Genomic DNA, 13,810 nt, shown 5'->3' with positions numbered 1-13,810 from the left:
GGGAAAAAATAGGACACTATATGAAGTACAATGGCTCCCTTTACTGCTATCCAACATCTGTGTATTGTCAGGGCTCAGAGTTTGTTGGAAAAACAAGCATTTTTCAGAGGGAGAAGAAGAAAAAGGGTGCCCCTGTTAAAAACAGTAGCAAAGATATCACAGGGCATTTTATTATTTCTGCTCACTCACAGTATTATAAAGTTCTTCCAGTCGAGGAATAGTGAGGAAGTGCTGCATGTTCACTCCATTTTCAATAAGTAGTTTCACAAAGTCCACTCGATCCAGAACCAGTGCATCTAGCATAGCCTGCTCCAGGGAATTCACCTGAATTGCAGAGTGGAGAATGTGAGACTACACGAACACAGAAGAGTTGGTTGGCCAACAGCCACAAACATTTTCCTTACTTAGGATATTCCCAAGTTCCCAAATATGTTGATTAATCTGTAAGTGAAAAGGAATTTAGAAAATGACATTTCACCCATATGCAAGTTAAAATAGATGACAGAGTTTTCCAATGAAGTCTTGGGTGAGAGGAAAGCAGTGAAAGAAACATTTAGCAATACAATTGTAGCTTTCAATCATTTTGTTTAGTATTTTTAACTAAACCAGGCACACACCATGCTTGACACGTTATGTGAAAAAGAGTTTTACTTGCTCAACATTATAAGAACAAGTTAAAATTTAAGAAAAACACACTGTATACATTTAAGAAGAGGTTGACATAATTTACCCTGATAACTTGCATGTGTATCATCCACTCAAACTGCTGCCTCACAGAGAAAAGGCAACATATAATGCCAAAAGACTCCAATCACTTGGGAAGAAACACTTCTTCCTTCACCAATTTAGCTTTGCCTTTTGAAAATGTTGGTGAGGAAGCCGAACAGATCTCCTCTTAATATGGTCTAAGTGATTAAAACTCAGTAGGAGAGGGGAAAACCCTTTGAGCAGCAATTCCCCTTGACACATGAACTTTAAACCAGACAACAGAATACTCTAACCTACTCAAGTGGAAAATTGAGCACTTAGAAATGGATATGTTTAAACTGTCTTCATTGGATAAATAACATGTACAAGGAAGGATGGTGACGTTCACTGGTGTTCTTACTTTCTTCTGACAAGTACAGGGAAGAAGATGCAGCGGATAAGCACTGACTTGTACTGTACTAGTATGGCTGCATGTCGTACACATGGGATGAGTGAAGGTTTCCTGGCTCAAAGACTGAACAGCATCCCTGCAGAAAGCTACTGCTTATCTTGTGAGAACGTGCAAATGAGCAGTCTATAGAATTAAAATGTATATTTTCCTTCTCTCTCTGTCACCCAGAATGAAACAAACAAACAAACAAACAAAATTCTTCAACAGTTTTAATAGCGACTTTCATCTCACCCAGTTCAGTAGTTCAAGCTTTCTTGGGTCTGTTTCTTCTTCTGGCTCTTCTTTTCCTTTTCCTCCCTTTTTCTTCCCTTTTCCTTTCCCTCTGGCTGCTTTAGTCTGAGCTGCTGGAGATTTCTTTTCCTTCTCAGGAGCTGTACCATCAGGAGCTGTAAGACTTCCTAAAGGCTGTATTTAATAATGCATTAGAAGTATAGAAATTTAATCGATTGTACAGTGACTATTTCGTCGAATCCACTGTTATTGAACTCGCTCCCCAGTCACCACTTCTCACTTGCAGTCAACTAAAAATGGTAATTTCCTTAAGTATAAGGATGTTTTTGCATAGCCACAGCTTTAAACTTTTTTTTAAAGCTTTTATGTCTAATGTAGACAATAACAACAAAAGGCAAAGCAGTGAAGTAGGTAGACTGTGGAGGATTTCTCTTGCAAAACAAAATCAGTGTGAGAGGACTGGGAAGAAACACTACTCAATTTTGTGACAGTTCAGTTTCTTTGCTCTCAGTGAAAGCAACAGTTGTCAAAATAAATAGCAACAAGCAGGATAAGGAGCTGGACAGAAAGAGCTTAACAAGAATGTTGCATGATGCCAAATAGCATCCCTCCTGGGGAGGCAGAAAGGAGAAGAAAGAGAGCCACTAATGCTGGTTCATTTACATTCTGCAGACAATATTTCTGGTTATACCTCTTCAGACACATTTACTCTTTGCAACATCCTTCCCCTTGCCAACCTATCTACCCAAGACAGGCAGGCACACATGCAAATAACTTGACACTACTTGTTTGCTCCAGCTGATGCTTAGGTTATATAACCTCCATGAACACATAATATGGATTACAACTCTCTGTGTTCTGCACAGACAACTACAGAACCAAATCTTTAACAAGGCTTGTTTTCTGTGGTTTTGATTGTCTTAAAAAAAATCTTCTCTGCCTACTTACATAAATCCATTTGTAAGCCTGGACAAAACTGCAAATGCCAACTTGCAGCACATGCTAGTCTGAAAGCAATATTTATGAATTCGAAATGACAGTGGATTGCAACTGACTGATACTGATTGCTGCAGACTATGAGTATGAAATAGGCCAAAGCAGTAACTGGCTTCAGTTGCTCGGTGGTACCTCTGAATCTAAGTACAATAATATGTAGATTGGAACATTCCATCCAAATAAATGTTTTATAGTAATACTACTTCATCATCTTTAGGATGATTAAATCCAAATGAAATAAATCTCACCACTATGTACAGTGTGCACATGAATAGTGTTCCTTTGAGTGTCATTTTATTGCACAATTTCAGGAAAGATATCTAATTAAAAAAAAAAAATCTTGCACTTTCTTACTGCCTTTTTTAGGCTGGTTTCCTTGTGACACTTTATAGTAGTGCACCAGATGGTTCATGCAATAAAGCAAAAAGCATCAGTACAGTGAGACATGAGGATTTTAGTTACACAGATGAACAAAGGCACTGCAGTGTTTCACCACTGACTGCAACTAGTGCAGCATCAAGCTCCAATAATTTGAGAAAGAAAATCCAATTTCAGGACCTAAAGCTTTACTGAAGAACTGCTTCTCAGTTCATTTGCTACAGCTCTGCTTGTCAGAGGCCTGTTTTCTGCAATAGTTTCTTCTAGTCATCAGGATTTTGCTCCATCAATCCAAACAGAGATTTTCACAGCTGTTAATGAAGTGAGCAACACAAGTCCATCTAAGCAGCTCCATGAATTTCCTTGCTGCATACTTTAATAGGTAGCTGGGGACTTTGCAAACTGCTAGCACATGTCAATGACATACACAGTCACAAGTCCAGGCAATGCTACTGCATCACACAAATTCACTGGGTGTGACCAGGAGTGCTATTGTCCAGCTAGATGTAAGGTCACAGGCTGTTTCCAGTAATGCCTTTTTTTTTTTTTTTTCAAATTGCACAAGGAATTTTAAATAATGCTATTTTGCTGCTTGCCATGACATTGCTTTTCTTTCTTTCATAGAGTTTAAATTATTGCTAAATATTTTCAAATGGCTGAGTAAGGAAATTTCGAAAGAAATATATAATTCTTAATTAATGAGATATCCTTTATCTGTTCAGCATAAAACAGAATCCAATACTGTTTCTCCTGCCAACAAAATCCAGGGTGAGAATATTCCACCACTTTGTTAACAAACAATAGGACTAGAAAAACTTTGTCTTACTGGCCAGTGGTGTCCGAAGACAAAAATTTGGCTGCGTGCAATGTCTACACGATTCCAGGCCAAAGCCAAGCTGAGCTGGTCTGGAGCAGATGCATTGGTACCTAAAGGAAAACACAGATGTTCAGTATTTCATGCATGATGAAACAAGATTGGACAATCTTCTGTAATTCAAGAACTAGTTCTCAAAGAACTAGAAAACTGCAAGCCTGACTCCATATCATACTACCATTAGAATTCTACCACAAAGCAGTGGATTCATCAAATGAATTTACACCATCTTCCTTTTAATCCCATGATCCCAATTGCAAAAGGATTAACCAGATTATCTCACTTTTCCCCTTAAAGTTCCCACATTGACTTTATATTCTGAGGCTAAAGATAGACATTTAACTGTTCTAAAAGATGACTCCACTCAGCTCCTCTGTCTGATGCTGTAGATATGAGTATAGTAACTCCTCTGTTTATTTCTTTGCTCTGGGGACTCCAGTGATCCCATATTGAGCTCGTATCAACTACTATATACCTACAGATAGAAAACAGTTGTTTCAGTAAACATAACAAACTCCAAATAAATATGAACTGATCCTAAATTTTGCCCTAAGGCTTAAAGAGCATAATCTGAGATCTGGAAAAATCTAGACAGTATTTTAATCTTCCCATCTTTTTTTCTAACTAAATTCTAGCATTTACTAATATATGCTAGAACTGCAATAAAATGTGTTGAAGTACCAATAGTTGTTGCAGCATTCCCATCCTAGGCTTTCAGGTGAGGAAAGCCACACAAAACTTTCAATCTAGATTTTATGCTTCAACCTTAAGCCAAGCATGTTTGGGTTACTTGTTAGAATTCAAGCAAATGGAACAAAGACTTAAACATCAAGAGTGAACCTCAGACAGTGTATAGGACTGTCTTCTCGAGATCAACTTGTGCATCCTTCCTAATTGCTTGCAAAACCCACCTTTGAGGAGAGCAGTTAAGATAGACATCTCAATGTCCTGTTGCCCTTCAGACCCCATTCGGAACACGGTAATCTAAAGGACAGCACAAAACCAAACATGAAATTACAAGACATGAAAGACAGAGACTAACCATGTAGATAGAAAAAAGAGCAGAATGGTGAAACTTTATTATTTTCTAAGACTTGAGATTTTTTTAAAAAGTACAGTTCCACTGAATTTTTCTTTGAAAATTAATTTTCACAAAAGTATTTAATTAATTTCTCTCAACAAAGTTACCCTAAAATATCTCTGCATTAGTAAACAAGACAAACTTGATGAAATCCTTCACCAAACCTGTGAATTTTGAAAAGTGGCGACAAAACTACCATGCCAGACTGATTGTTTTCTGACAGTTCTATTACTTTCCAATAATAATGGAAATACTAGTTACCCAAGATAACTATCATAGCATTAATTTTATTGACAATAACACTCAAATATTTTTTAGTTGCAGGATATGCTACATATTGACAACCAAAAAAGCAGAATCAACTAATAAAGAAAAGCAATTATTTCTAGTCACATTTGTTTAGTTGAGTCCATTACAATTCACTGATTTAAAAAATAGTAATTCATATAAAGCTTAGTAATTGAACTACATACTACAAGATTAATAATTCAAAAGCAGAATAACTAACTATTCTATGTTAATTACATAATACTGAATGAAGAAAAAAATAAGAAACTCTTCTTTTTCCAAAAGCAACTCTGCACAGCAGATGCTAGCATTAAGTACTAGGAATAGCAATTTTCTCAACAGTTAGAATAGGTTTTGCATGAACGCAAAGATACATGACATCAAAAGAGAAAAGAACTAAAGGAAAAATTTTGTTAATTAACAGGAAAGCAGACAAAATTATCATGCAAACCATAAGCCTGCTTAGGCTGCACAGTCAGTGTCTGAAGTTTGCTGAGTAAATCAGGCCTGCTCTGATGCACATTTTAAATTCAAAGCAGTTTGTCTAAGGCAGCTGTGGGCTCTTTTCTCAATCAGTTCATCTAGGAAGGCTGACTCTCTTACAGTCAGCTTATGACAGTCATGCTCATTACCAACTTGACTTCTGATGAAAGCGTATGTATGGAACCAATCTTGGCCCTATACTAATGTAAATATATCAACAGTACATTTACATTACCCAGACAATGATTTTATATAATCAACTTGGCATGCTAGTAATAATTCTGAACGCATAACAAAAAAGCATGGATGGGTGTCTATTTGATTGTAGCAGAGAGCTGCATTACTAGAAAATACAATATTTGTCAAATTCTGTTCCAAGTGGCATTTGCAGCTGGATTAATCCTTAGAGAATTTAGTTCTGGCAAAAGTATTTAAATATATGCTGCTTAAAATAATTCAGAATTGCATAATCTGGCTTTTATGAACCCAAGGACTATGTAGTATCAAAATCTGATCAAAAATCAAGGAATAGAGATAAAACTAAAATGGACCTTGTCTTCTTGTGGAAATCCCTCCCATACTAAAGGGAAGTCAGCATCAAATGTAATGAATCATGGAGAGAAAAGTATTGGAGAGAATGGAGGAAGAAGGGAAACACCATTAGAAAAGACTTCTGTGATACTATATAGGAGGTGAGAAACTACTTGGTGGCATTTAAGTATTTAGTTGTTACCTTGAAATGTACAGATATGTTAGCAAGCACTTCCTTGTCAGCTGAGATAAATATTATAAAGAAAAGTTAGAGCCAATGCCCAGCACAACCTCTGGAAAAAGGCCAGCTTTTTGGAGATTGTGTAGAATATGAAAATGGTAGAAGGTCTGCAAACAAGCCGGTGATTGCTTGACACAGATTCCCTTCCCAATCCTATGTCATTTCAATTGTCATAGGACACCTTCCTGAAAGGCATTGAAAATGGCTTTGTAGATTAATCCCGAGAGCCACTGATCATGTTTTTTCATGTGTTCCTTAACTCAGCCAAAATCCCCTAAATTTAATCATTTGTATGAGCTTTTACCTGTGAGAAGATAGGCTCCTATGGGCATATCTATGGCAGAGAATATACAACAGTACAGATGGTATTATACTTTAGGATTTCATGCTTAAATCCTATCACAGTTTGATTATCCGATTTATGGAGCTATATAGAAATAGAGACTGGCACTTCAAAGTACTCTTTAAAGTTTGGTCACAGAAATTATGTTTGTGAACTACTTTTAGGACACTTACAAGTTCTTTCTTTTTCATGCACTCCATAAGAACAATGAACAGCTGATGAGCTTGATTCCTGTTGTAGTTAAAGGTTTTCTGGATGGTAACTAGAAGCTGATCCCTAAGGGATTCACTTATTATCCTAAATGAAAAATGAGACATAAAAGAAGACATTGACAGAATTAATTTATATTCAGAAGGCCTGCTGTTTGAGAAACAGTTTTTCATCCACCAGTGCAATTATTTCATTTGAAAATAAATGATAACACACAGCATCTTTGCATTCAGTATAGGTAAGGAGTTAATGAAAAGTTAACCGTAATCCGGAAATTCTTCATGAAAAGTTAATGGTAATCAGGAAATTCATAGGCAGATTGGCTCTTATGCACCTCAGTAACTCGGCACTGATTTAAAAAACTGTCAGGGAACTTGAATATCCTTTCACCGTGGAATAGCTCTTACTCCTGTTACATATTATAGATACATTTTTGTTAAGAAGTTCACAGTCTTCAGGATTTCAGCAGTATACCTTACAGGATGCTTACCTTTGCCTCTAAATGTTGCAAGGCACTTTGCATATAGCTAAAAAATGAAAAATACTAGTTATCTTGGTTATCCTCTTAAACAGAGGATTTGAATTGCTAGTGTATCTGAAACCTCATAATATCCACCCAACTGAGAAACAAACAAACCAAAAGATGATGAAAAAAATTAGATTGAAAACATTCTAGAAAGGCCAGAAATATGTGATCTCACAAAGCAATCTGAAACTGTCCTTCAGTCTTCATCCATTTCCTAATAAAACACAGATGATGCAAACATTACCAGCAGGCATTCAAAGCAATGAGACAGTTGAGCCTGTGAAGTGCAGTAAAATTCAAAGATCACTGTGAGAAAATTATTCTTTTAGACAGCAGGGTTGACAAAAATTTCTCATTATAGACCTGCCTTACCAGATGAATACATTTATCTCATCATAATTATTGGATAGGAAAATTGGACACTGCATCATATGTACTGGGAGAGACAGTCATGCAGTGAGCTCATCTCAGATAGACTGATCCTGATAAGCTCTTTCAACTACCTATGAGCTGATAGGAAGGATGACTGTGAAAGAAAAAAAAAAAAGGAAAGAAAGTTTGATCTAAGCTAAGGAGGCTTGGTCAATGGAAAGCAAAAGAAAATTGCTGAATCAAAAATACTGTTGATAAGATCAAATACGTACTATGCGTAAACATAAAAAAATTGCAGTATCAGAGTTGCTCTTACAATTCAGCAAATAACATCTGCACTGCTTGATAATACTAGATGTTTGCTTAATATTTAATCCAAACTAAGCTCCAACTCCAGTCAAGGATATAGGTTATTTCTTTAGTGCAAGACGGGTGTGCAATACCCTAGTCAAGATAATATACTAGGTTTTTGCCTGAATCTGGCTACTAAAGATAAAGTTCTGATATTAACAACAACAATAGGAAATCTATGTAACTTGACTGGGAGAAGCAATATTTTAAAAATGCAATACTCTGCTTCCACGTGGAGTATTTGACAGGATAGATATTTTGCTCTGCAGAGCAGATGAGCTTTATGCTGCTAGTATAGGCTTTGTATCTTGTTTAAACTAACCATACTTTCTATAAACCAAAGGGCAGACAACTAACCATAAGTACAAAAGATTCCACAAAACTTTGTATTAGGAGTGACTCTTACAGGTTCATTTGGGCAATGTACAGGAGTGCTGTGGAACAGAATGCTCCAGAAAACATCCTCCACTCTGTTCATAACATCAGGCACCACTGCCCTGAAGAACCATCATAGATGCAAGCAACAGCAAGAGAATGGAAGGAAGACCAACATTTTTTCAGCTGGTCTGGCCTCTTGGAGAATGAAGCCAATTCACACAACACACTAGAATCAGGCAGTATAAATTTTGCAAATACATGCACTAATTAACCTCAGTCCTGGCCTCAGAAAAAGAGTAATTCTTGGGAACCAGTTGTTCCCTGCTTCTAACATGCCCAACCCAGTGCCAAGTATAGTGCAGCAAACTTTGATGGAGTTTGTATGACATTGTGCTGCACTGAGAGCAAGCTTATTTCAATGGACCATCACATACATTCCAAGTGGTAACAATTCCTGCCCATTAACATCAGGGCTAAGATCAAACAGGCAATAAAAGTTGACTGGCGGCAGAATACCTCTGTTAGTACCATTTTGTTCCTGAGTTGTTTTTTAATGAAGCTTTAATGAAAGCAAGGCATATAGTCCTACATCATCCTCCTGAGCAAGACACAGCTTTGGTGAAGATCTCAAAATCTTACCCTCCTTCTTCTGAATACTTGTGTGCAAATGACAGAATATCTGATGCTCGTCCACTACCATCACATATCACGACAGGGAGAGGGGGCTCTTCTCGTAGACACTCTAAGACAATGGAGATCACATTGGGACCCCCTTCCACTATGAGCCCAACTACAGGAACACCTTGTCCCAGTCCTACAAAAAACAGAAGAACAGAAACAAAAAAAAGAAGTGTACTTGAAACTTAGCTTAAGGGGTTGAAATATTGTAAGTGGATGTGACTTCTATATTATAGCATCACTTCAAACCAGAACAGTCAGGAAAAATTATGGCTGTTCCATGGCCAACACTAGGAAAAGTGTCTATATGCTGTTCCATAGACCCAGAAGGAGAAGAGCAAGGTGTCTCTCTGCCCTTGATTTTGCATCAGCTCCATACTGATCATTTATTCAACTCAGTGCTGGTGAACTGTTTGTAATCTCTTTCGACAGACACCATGTACAGATAAAACAGCTGAAGTGATTCTCTTATTACTTCATTAGCTTCACTGTTACTTGGATGGCTCCCAGCTACTGTGTCTGATGCTTTAACTCTTCATTGGTTACCTACAGGAAGTCTTCAGTAAGGTGACATACACCTGTGCTTTCTCCTAAGACAAAAAATATGAAATTAGTGTCTTTATCATGAGGCTGAAATGGCTGGCCGATGGAAGAGACGACAGCTGAGCATCCCTTTGCTGTCCCTGCCTCACTGTGATCTCCAGGCATAGGATGACAAAGGGAAGCCCACAGGTCACATGGTCTCAGTAGCCTTGATCACAGGATACTTGGGGAAATGAAGAACAAAACATTACCTGAAGGCTGACTAATCCCACTATTATAATCATTTAAATTCAGTTCTTAAGCTGTAAAATGAACAGTGCTTCATGAAGAAGATGCACTTTTTTGTACGGCTGAGAACATGTGAAAGAGTTCATATTTTCAACCTTCATTCCTCTCTGAAGAACAGGAACACCATGCACAGTAACAGCAGAAGCTTCCTGACATCCTTCTGTCAGTATACCCCAACTCTGATAAGGAGGAGTGAAAAAGCATAGGCCAGCTTGTATGTCCATGAAATCCTTAGTGATTCCTTCTGAGATTTCCAGAAGAGGTGCCTGTGCTTAAAGTGATTAAAAAGAAACAAAACAACTCCCTGTATATTGTCACTAGTAGGTGTACTGCAGCCCTTCACAGAACTCTTAATTCCTATGTATATTCCCAACTTTGCCCTTCTCATGACAAAAATGATCAAACACTAATTAAATCAGAATCCGTATCACCACCTCAATGGTGTTAAAAGAAATGACAGAGAACATCTTGCTTCTGGGCCCTGACTTCCTTATCTTCCAAGCCAGTGCTCCCTTTTGCAATGTTACAACTCTCCCAGCACTTCTACAGAAGACAAAGATGAAAAAAGCCTAGCTAACTTTAGCTATTTCTGATGTCTGTGGGCAACAGTGCATGAGACTGTCTCCACACTCAAAGGCAAGGGGCATCATTTTGGTGAGTTCTATTTCTTAAGCTTACTGTAGACAAAAAGGAGTACTTTTAAGTATTTTTAAGACTTTCATGAATGTTTAGATATCTTGCGGCTGATCTCTAACTGCACATTTTGGCTTTACCAGGCACTCTACTTCATTCTTCTGCTCCATCCGTAAGAGCACTTCAACCCTATCAGAAACTTTTGTAGAGTTCAATACAATTGTCATTCAGAAAGTTTGGCTTTTTTCCTATTTATATGGGCCTACACAGGTTACCAAAGCACCTATAAGAAGTCAGAAAGGCAACTGGTAGAACTGATGTCTATTCTCCAGTATCTCTTAATTGTAGCATGGATTCAAAACCTATTAACTTTTTTTTGGATCATTTTTAATTAGTTTGCTGTTGTGGCTTTTTTTTAAAGCTGATGGAAAACTACAGCTACTAAAACGTTTTATATATTTAATCTTTAAAAAATATTTTTTTTATACAAATCTGTTAATGAAAAAATATCTTTTAAAAGAATCTTCTCCTAAATAATGTCAAAAAGAATTCTAGAAAGTTGTTTTAGAGAGGCTGTAACAACTGGCAGAAATTTTAAAACTGCACAATACTCTAAATATAAAAGCACTGATGTGAAATTATCTTGCTAATGGTTTCATTAAAAATGAAAATCCCAGACAGTCTTGATCAAATTCCTGCTAGAAAGAGCTAGAAGCAGCATTTAATTTCAATACCTTGAAGTACTTCAAGCCCTTCTTCCCTCCCTTCCTTTAAGATGTTAGGATTACAGTTTGCCGCACTGTACTTACGTGTGTTAATTTTCTGGAGGGAAATGTGTTTTTCCAACTGACGCCGTAACTTCACTTCAGCTCCATATTTACCTAGCGTACCATTGTCTGCCAGAATGAAGTGGGTATGGGAACTGTTGAGCACAGAGAGCTTACTTAGAGGGTTTGACATTGTTTGGTAAACCCGTGTTACCTGTGTGTCAAAAGGACAGATGCACTAGATTAGAACTAAGAACTAAATGTGAAAATCCCCCACACTGCCCAAGGGAAGCACGTGGCTTATGAGGGAACAAATCAACCAGACCTTTATAATAAAAATTGAGGAGAATTAGAAATTGAGCTTGCTTTTACATTTAAAACTTGAACTCATCACAGCAGTGGTTTTTTTGGAGGATGACAGTCACATCTGTGCACTCTCCTACATGTTCCCCTAAGCTCATTCATGTACTCTCCTTGATCACACGCTGTGTTACATAATCCTCTTACTGCATTAGAAAATGTATTCTCATTTGGAGTTCCTAGTAATTAATATGCCACTGCAGAGTATCCATCTACATTAAATGCCAGCCTTGTACACATAAAAGCCCTTACATGTTTTATAGAAACCTCAGCACACCACACCAAAGTTAGGACCTAAAACTCCTGTCACCAGGGAGGTCTCTACTATTGAAAGCAATAGAAACCTCACTAGCTCCATATTTACTTTGAGGTCATATGTGACAACCTGACAAATATATTCAAACAACAGCTTTTCTTCAAGAAATTGTTCAATTGCAGCTCTTAGGCATGCTTTTGAAACAGTGAGAATATTTATACTCCAAAAAGATGAACCCTGTATTTTGTTACACAGCTGACATGGCTAATTTCACAGGAGTTTCCTTAAAGACTTACATCTTTTCCTATGAGATCTTCCTTGTTTTCTACAATGCCCCACGGTGCAATTCCTATGGCACATATTCGTCCTCTGGATTTGGAAGAATGATCTTTCAAGGCATCTCCCACATGACGAATGACGCCTGTAGGTACAATTAATTTAATTAATTCTTGGCACTTTTGAGAGATCACTAAATAACACAATTTTCTTCTGGCCTCTCCTGGAACTACCTGCTTTTATGGACTGCTTTCACTACTGAACTGGTATCTTCACTTTATAATAGAACATGCAAAGTAGAAAAAAAACATGCTTTTCTTTTGTAATAGTTGTGTGTAAATCCTCTTGCCTTTTCAGATCCTTGTTCTGAATTCAATGACCTCTTTGAAAGACTTATTCAGTTACTTAACTTGCCACAGTGCAATCGGTACCATTGTCTGGAATTATATTATTCATTATACACAACGCTAAACACATATGGAACACTATCACTGGGGTCTGAGCAAACCAAAAAAGCCAACCCTATAATTATGTAAGAAATATTTTTTCACTTAAAAATTATTCTGAATAGCAATCATCACCTTTCCTTAATGGCATTAGACCTTTATTGCAAAACGGAAGTCAAAGGAATTAATTCTTATTTTACACAGTTTTTAAAAAATAACTTGATGTACAGATTCATTTCAGCTAAATATAGATACTGTTATAGAAACATAATGAAAGTTTGCATCTGATTGTTTTTGGAATATCACTCAGAATTGATAGTAACATCCATGAAATTAATAAAACCCAACTGGTCCCAAGATATATAATATATAGGGAATAATCAAACCAGCTATTTTTCAACATGTCTTTCAAATTTTGGACATCATATCAGACACCATTTTTTTGACAGAATCCAGGAACAGTGCCAAAAACTTCCTGGCGGAGTTATGCAAGGTTGCTGTACAAGTAGTGTTCTAGATATGGTCAAAAATGAAACACGGAAACATAAAACTGCTTCAGGTGGCCAGAAGGCTGGGAGGAAAACGCAAACAGGAGACTCCAGTGTCTTCAAGTAGAGACATGTACAACTGACTTCAGGTTTGTGTTTTGAGATTACGAATTTACAGTCATTCATTTATGAACAAATATACTTTGCATAATTACAAGACAGAGCGTGTGCATGGGTCGTGATGGGTGATCCCATGGAAACAGTGACTCAGAGACATGGCATTTAAGGCAGATTATCAATTGATCACTAACTCTCAGAGAGATCACACAGCCTAAAGGCTAACTCAGTTCTTGGCTGCATGAACAGGGAAGTGTCAAACGGAAGCAGAAAGGATGTTTTACTTCAGGGATTAAAAGCTTCAGCAACCACTGTCTCAAAAAATTGCAGCATCCAAAATTCTAGAAAAGGCAGTCTTCTCTCTGGAAAAACTAGAGAGATTTCAAAGCAGAGGTGGGATAATGACTGAAGGACTGAAAAAGATGCTTAGTATGAGAGTTTTATGGAACTCTGCAGTTTGATAAAAGTGCTATGTACATGCTCAGGAAATCACAGAAAGGTAGGGGTTGGAAGGGA

At 37.2% G+C, this 13,810-nt stretch overlaps 1 protein-coding gene across 1 annotated transcript in view; it reads right to left on the bottom strand.

The window, feature by feature from the left end:
- The window catches only part of TRPM1 (transient receptor potential cation channel subfamily M member 1), a gene marked incomplete at both ends in the record, with an annotated part of 34,716 nt that extends 22,328 nt beyond the window's left edge, over positions 1-12,388 (bottom strand). The window contains 8 exons of the mRNA XM_010176502.1: positions 190-324; positions 1,391-1,564; positions 3,591-3,691; positions 4,550-4,622; positions 6,779-6,902; positions 9,082-9,256; positions 11,394-11,565; positions 12,264-12,388. Of these exons, the coding sequence (XP_010174804.1) occupies positions 190-324; positions 1,391-1,564; positions 3,591-3,691; positions 4,550-4,622; positions 6,779-6,902; positions 9,082-9,256; positions 11,394-11,565; positions 12,264-12,388 (1,079 nt within the window). The remainder of the gene's footprint in view (positions 1-189; positions 325-1,390; positions 1,565-3,590; positions 3,692-4,549; positions 4,623-6,778; positions 6,903-9,081; positions 9,257-11,393; positions 11,566-12,263) is intronic.
- Positions 12,389-13,810: the final 1,422 nt, after the last annotated feature.

This window comes from Antrostomus carolinensis, unplaced genomic scaffold, assembly GCF_000700745.2.
Source record: "Antrostomus carolinensis isolate BGI_N321 unplaced genomic scaffold, ASM70074v2 scaffold50539, whole genome shotgun sequence".
In the NCBI taxonomy this organism is placed as follows: Eukaryota; Metazoa; Chordata; class Aves; order Caprimulgiformes; family Caprimulgidae; genus Antrostomus; species Antrostomus carolinensis.
Note: the sequence above shows the minus strand (reverse complement) of the source record. Positions and strands in the feature narration are given on the sequence as shown.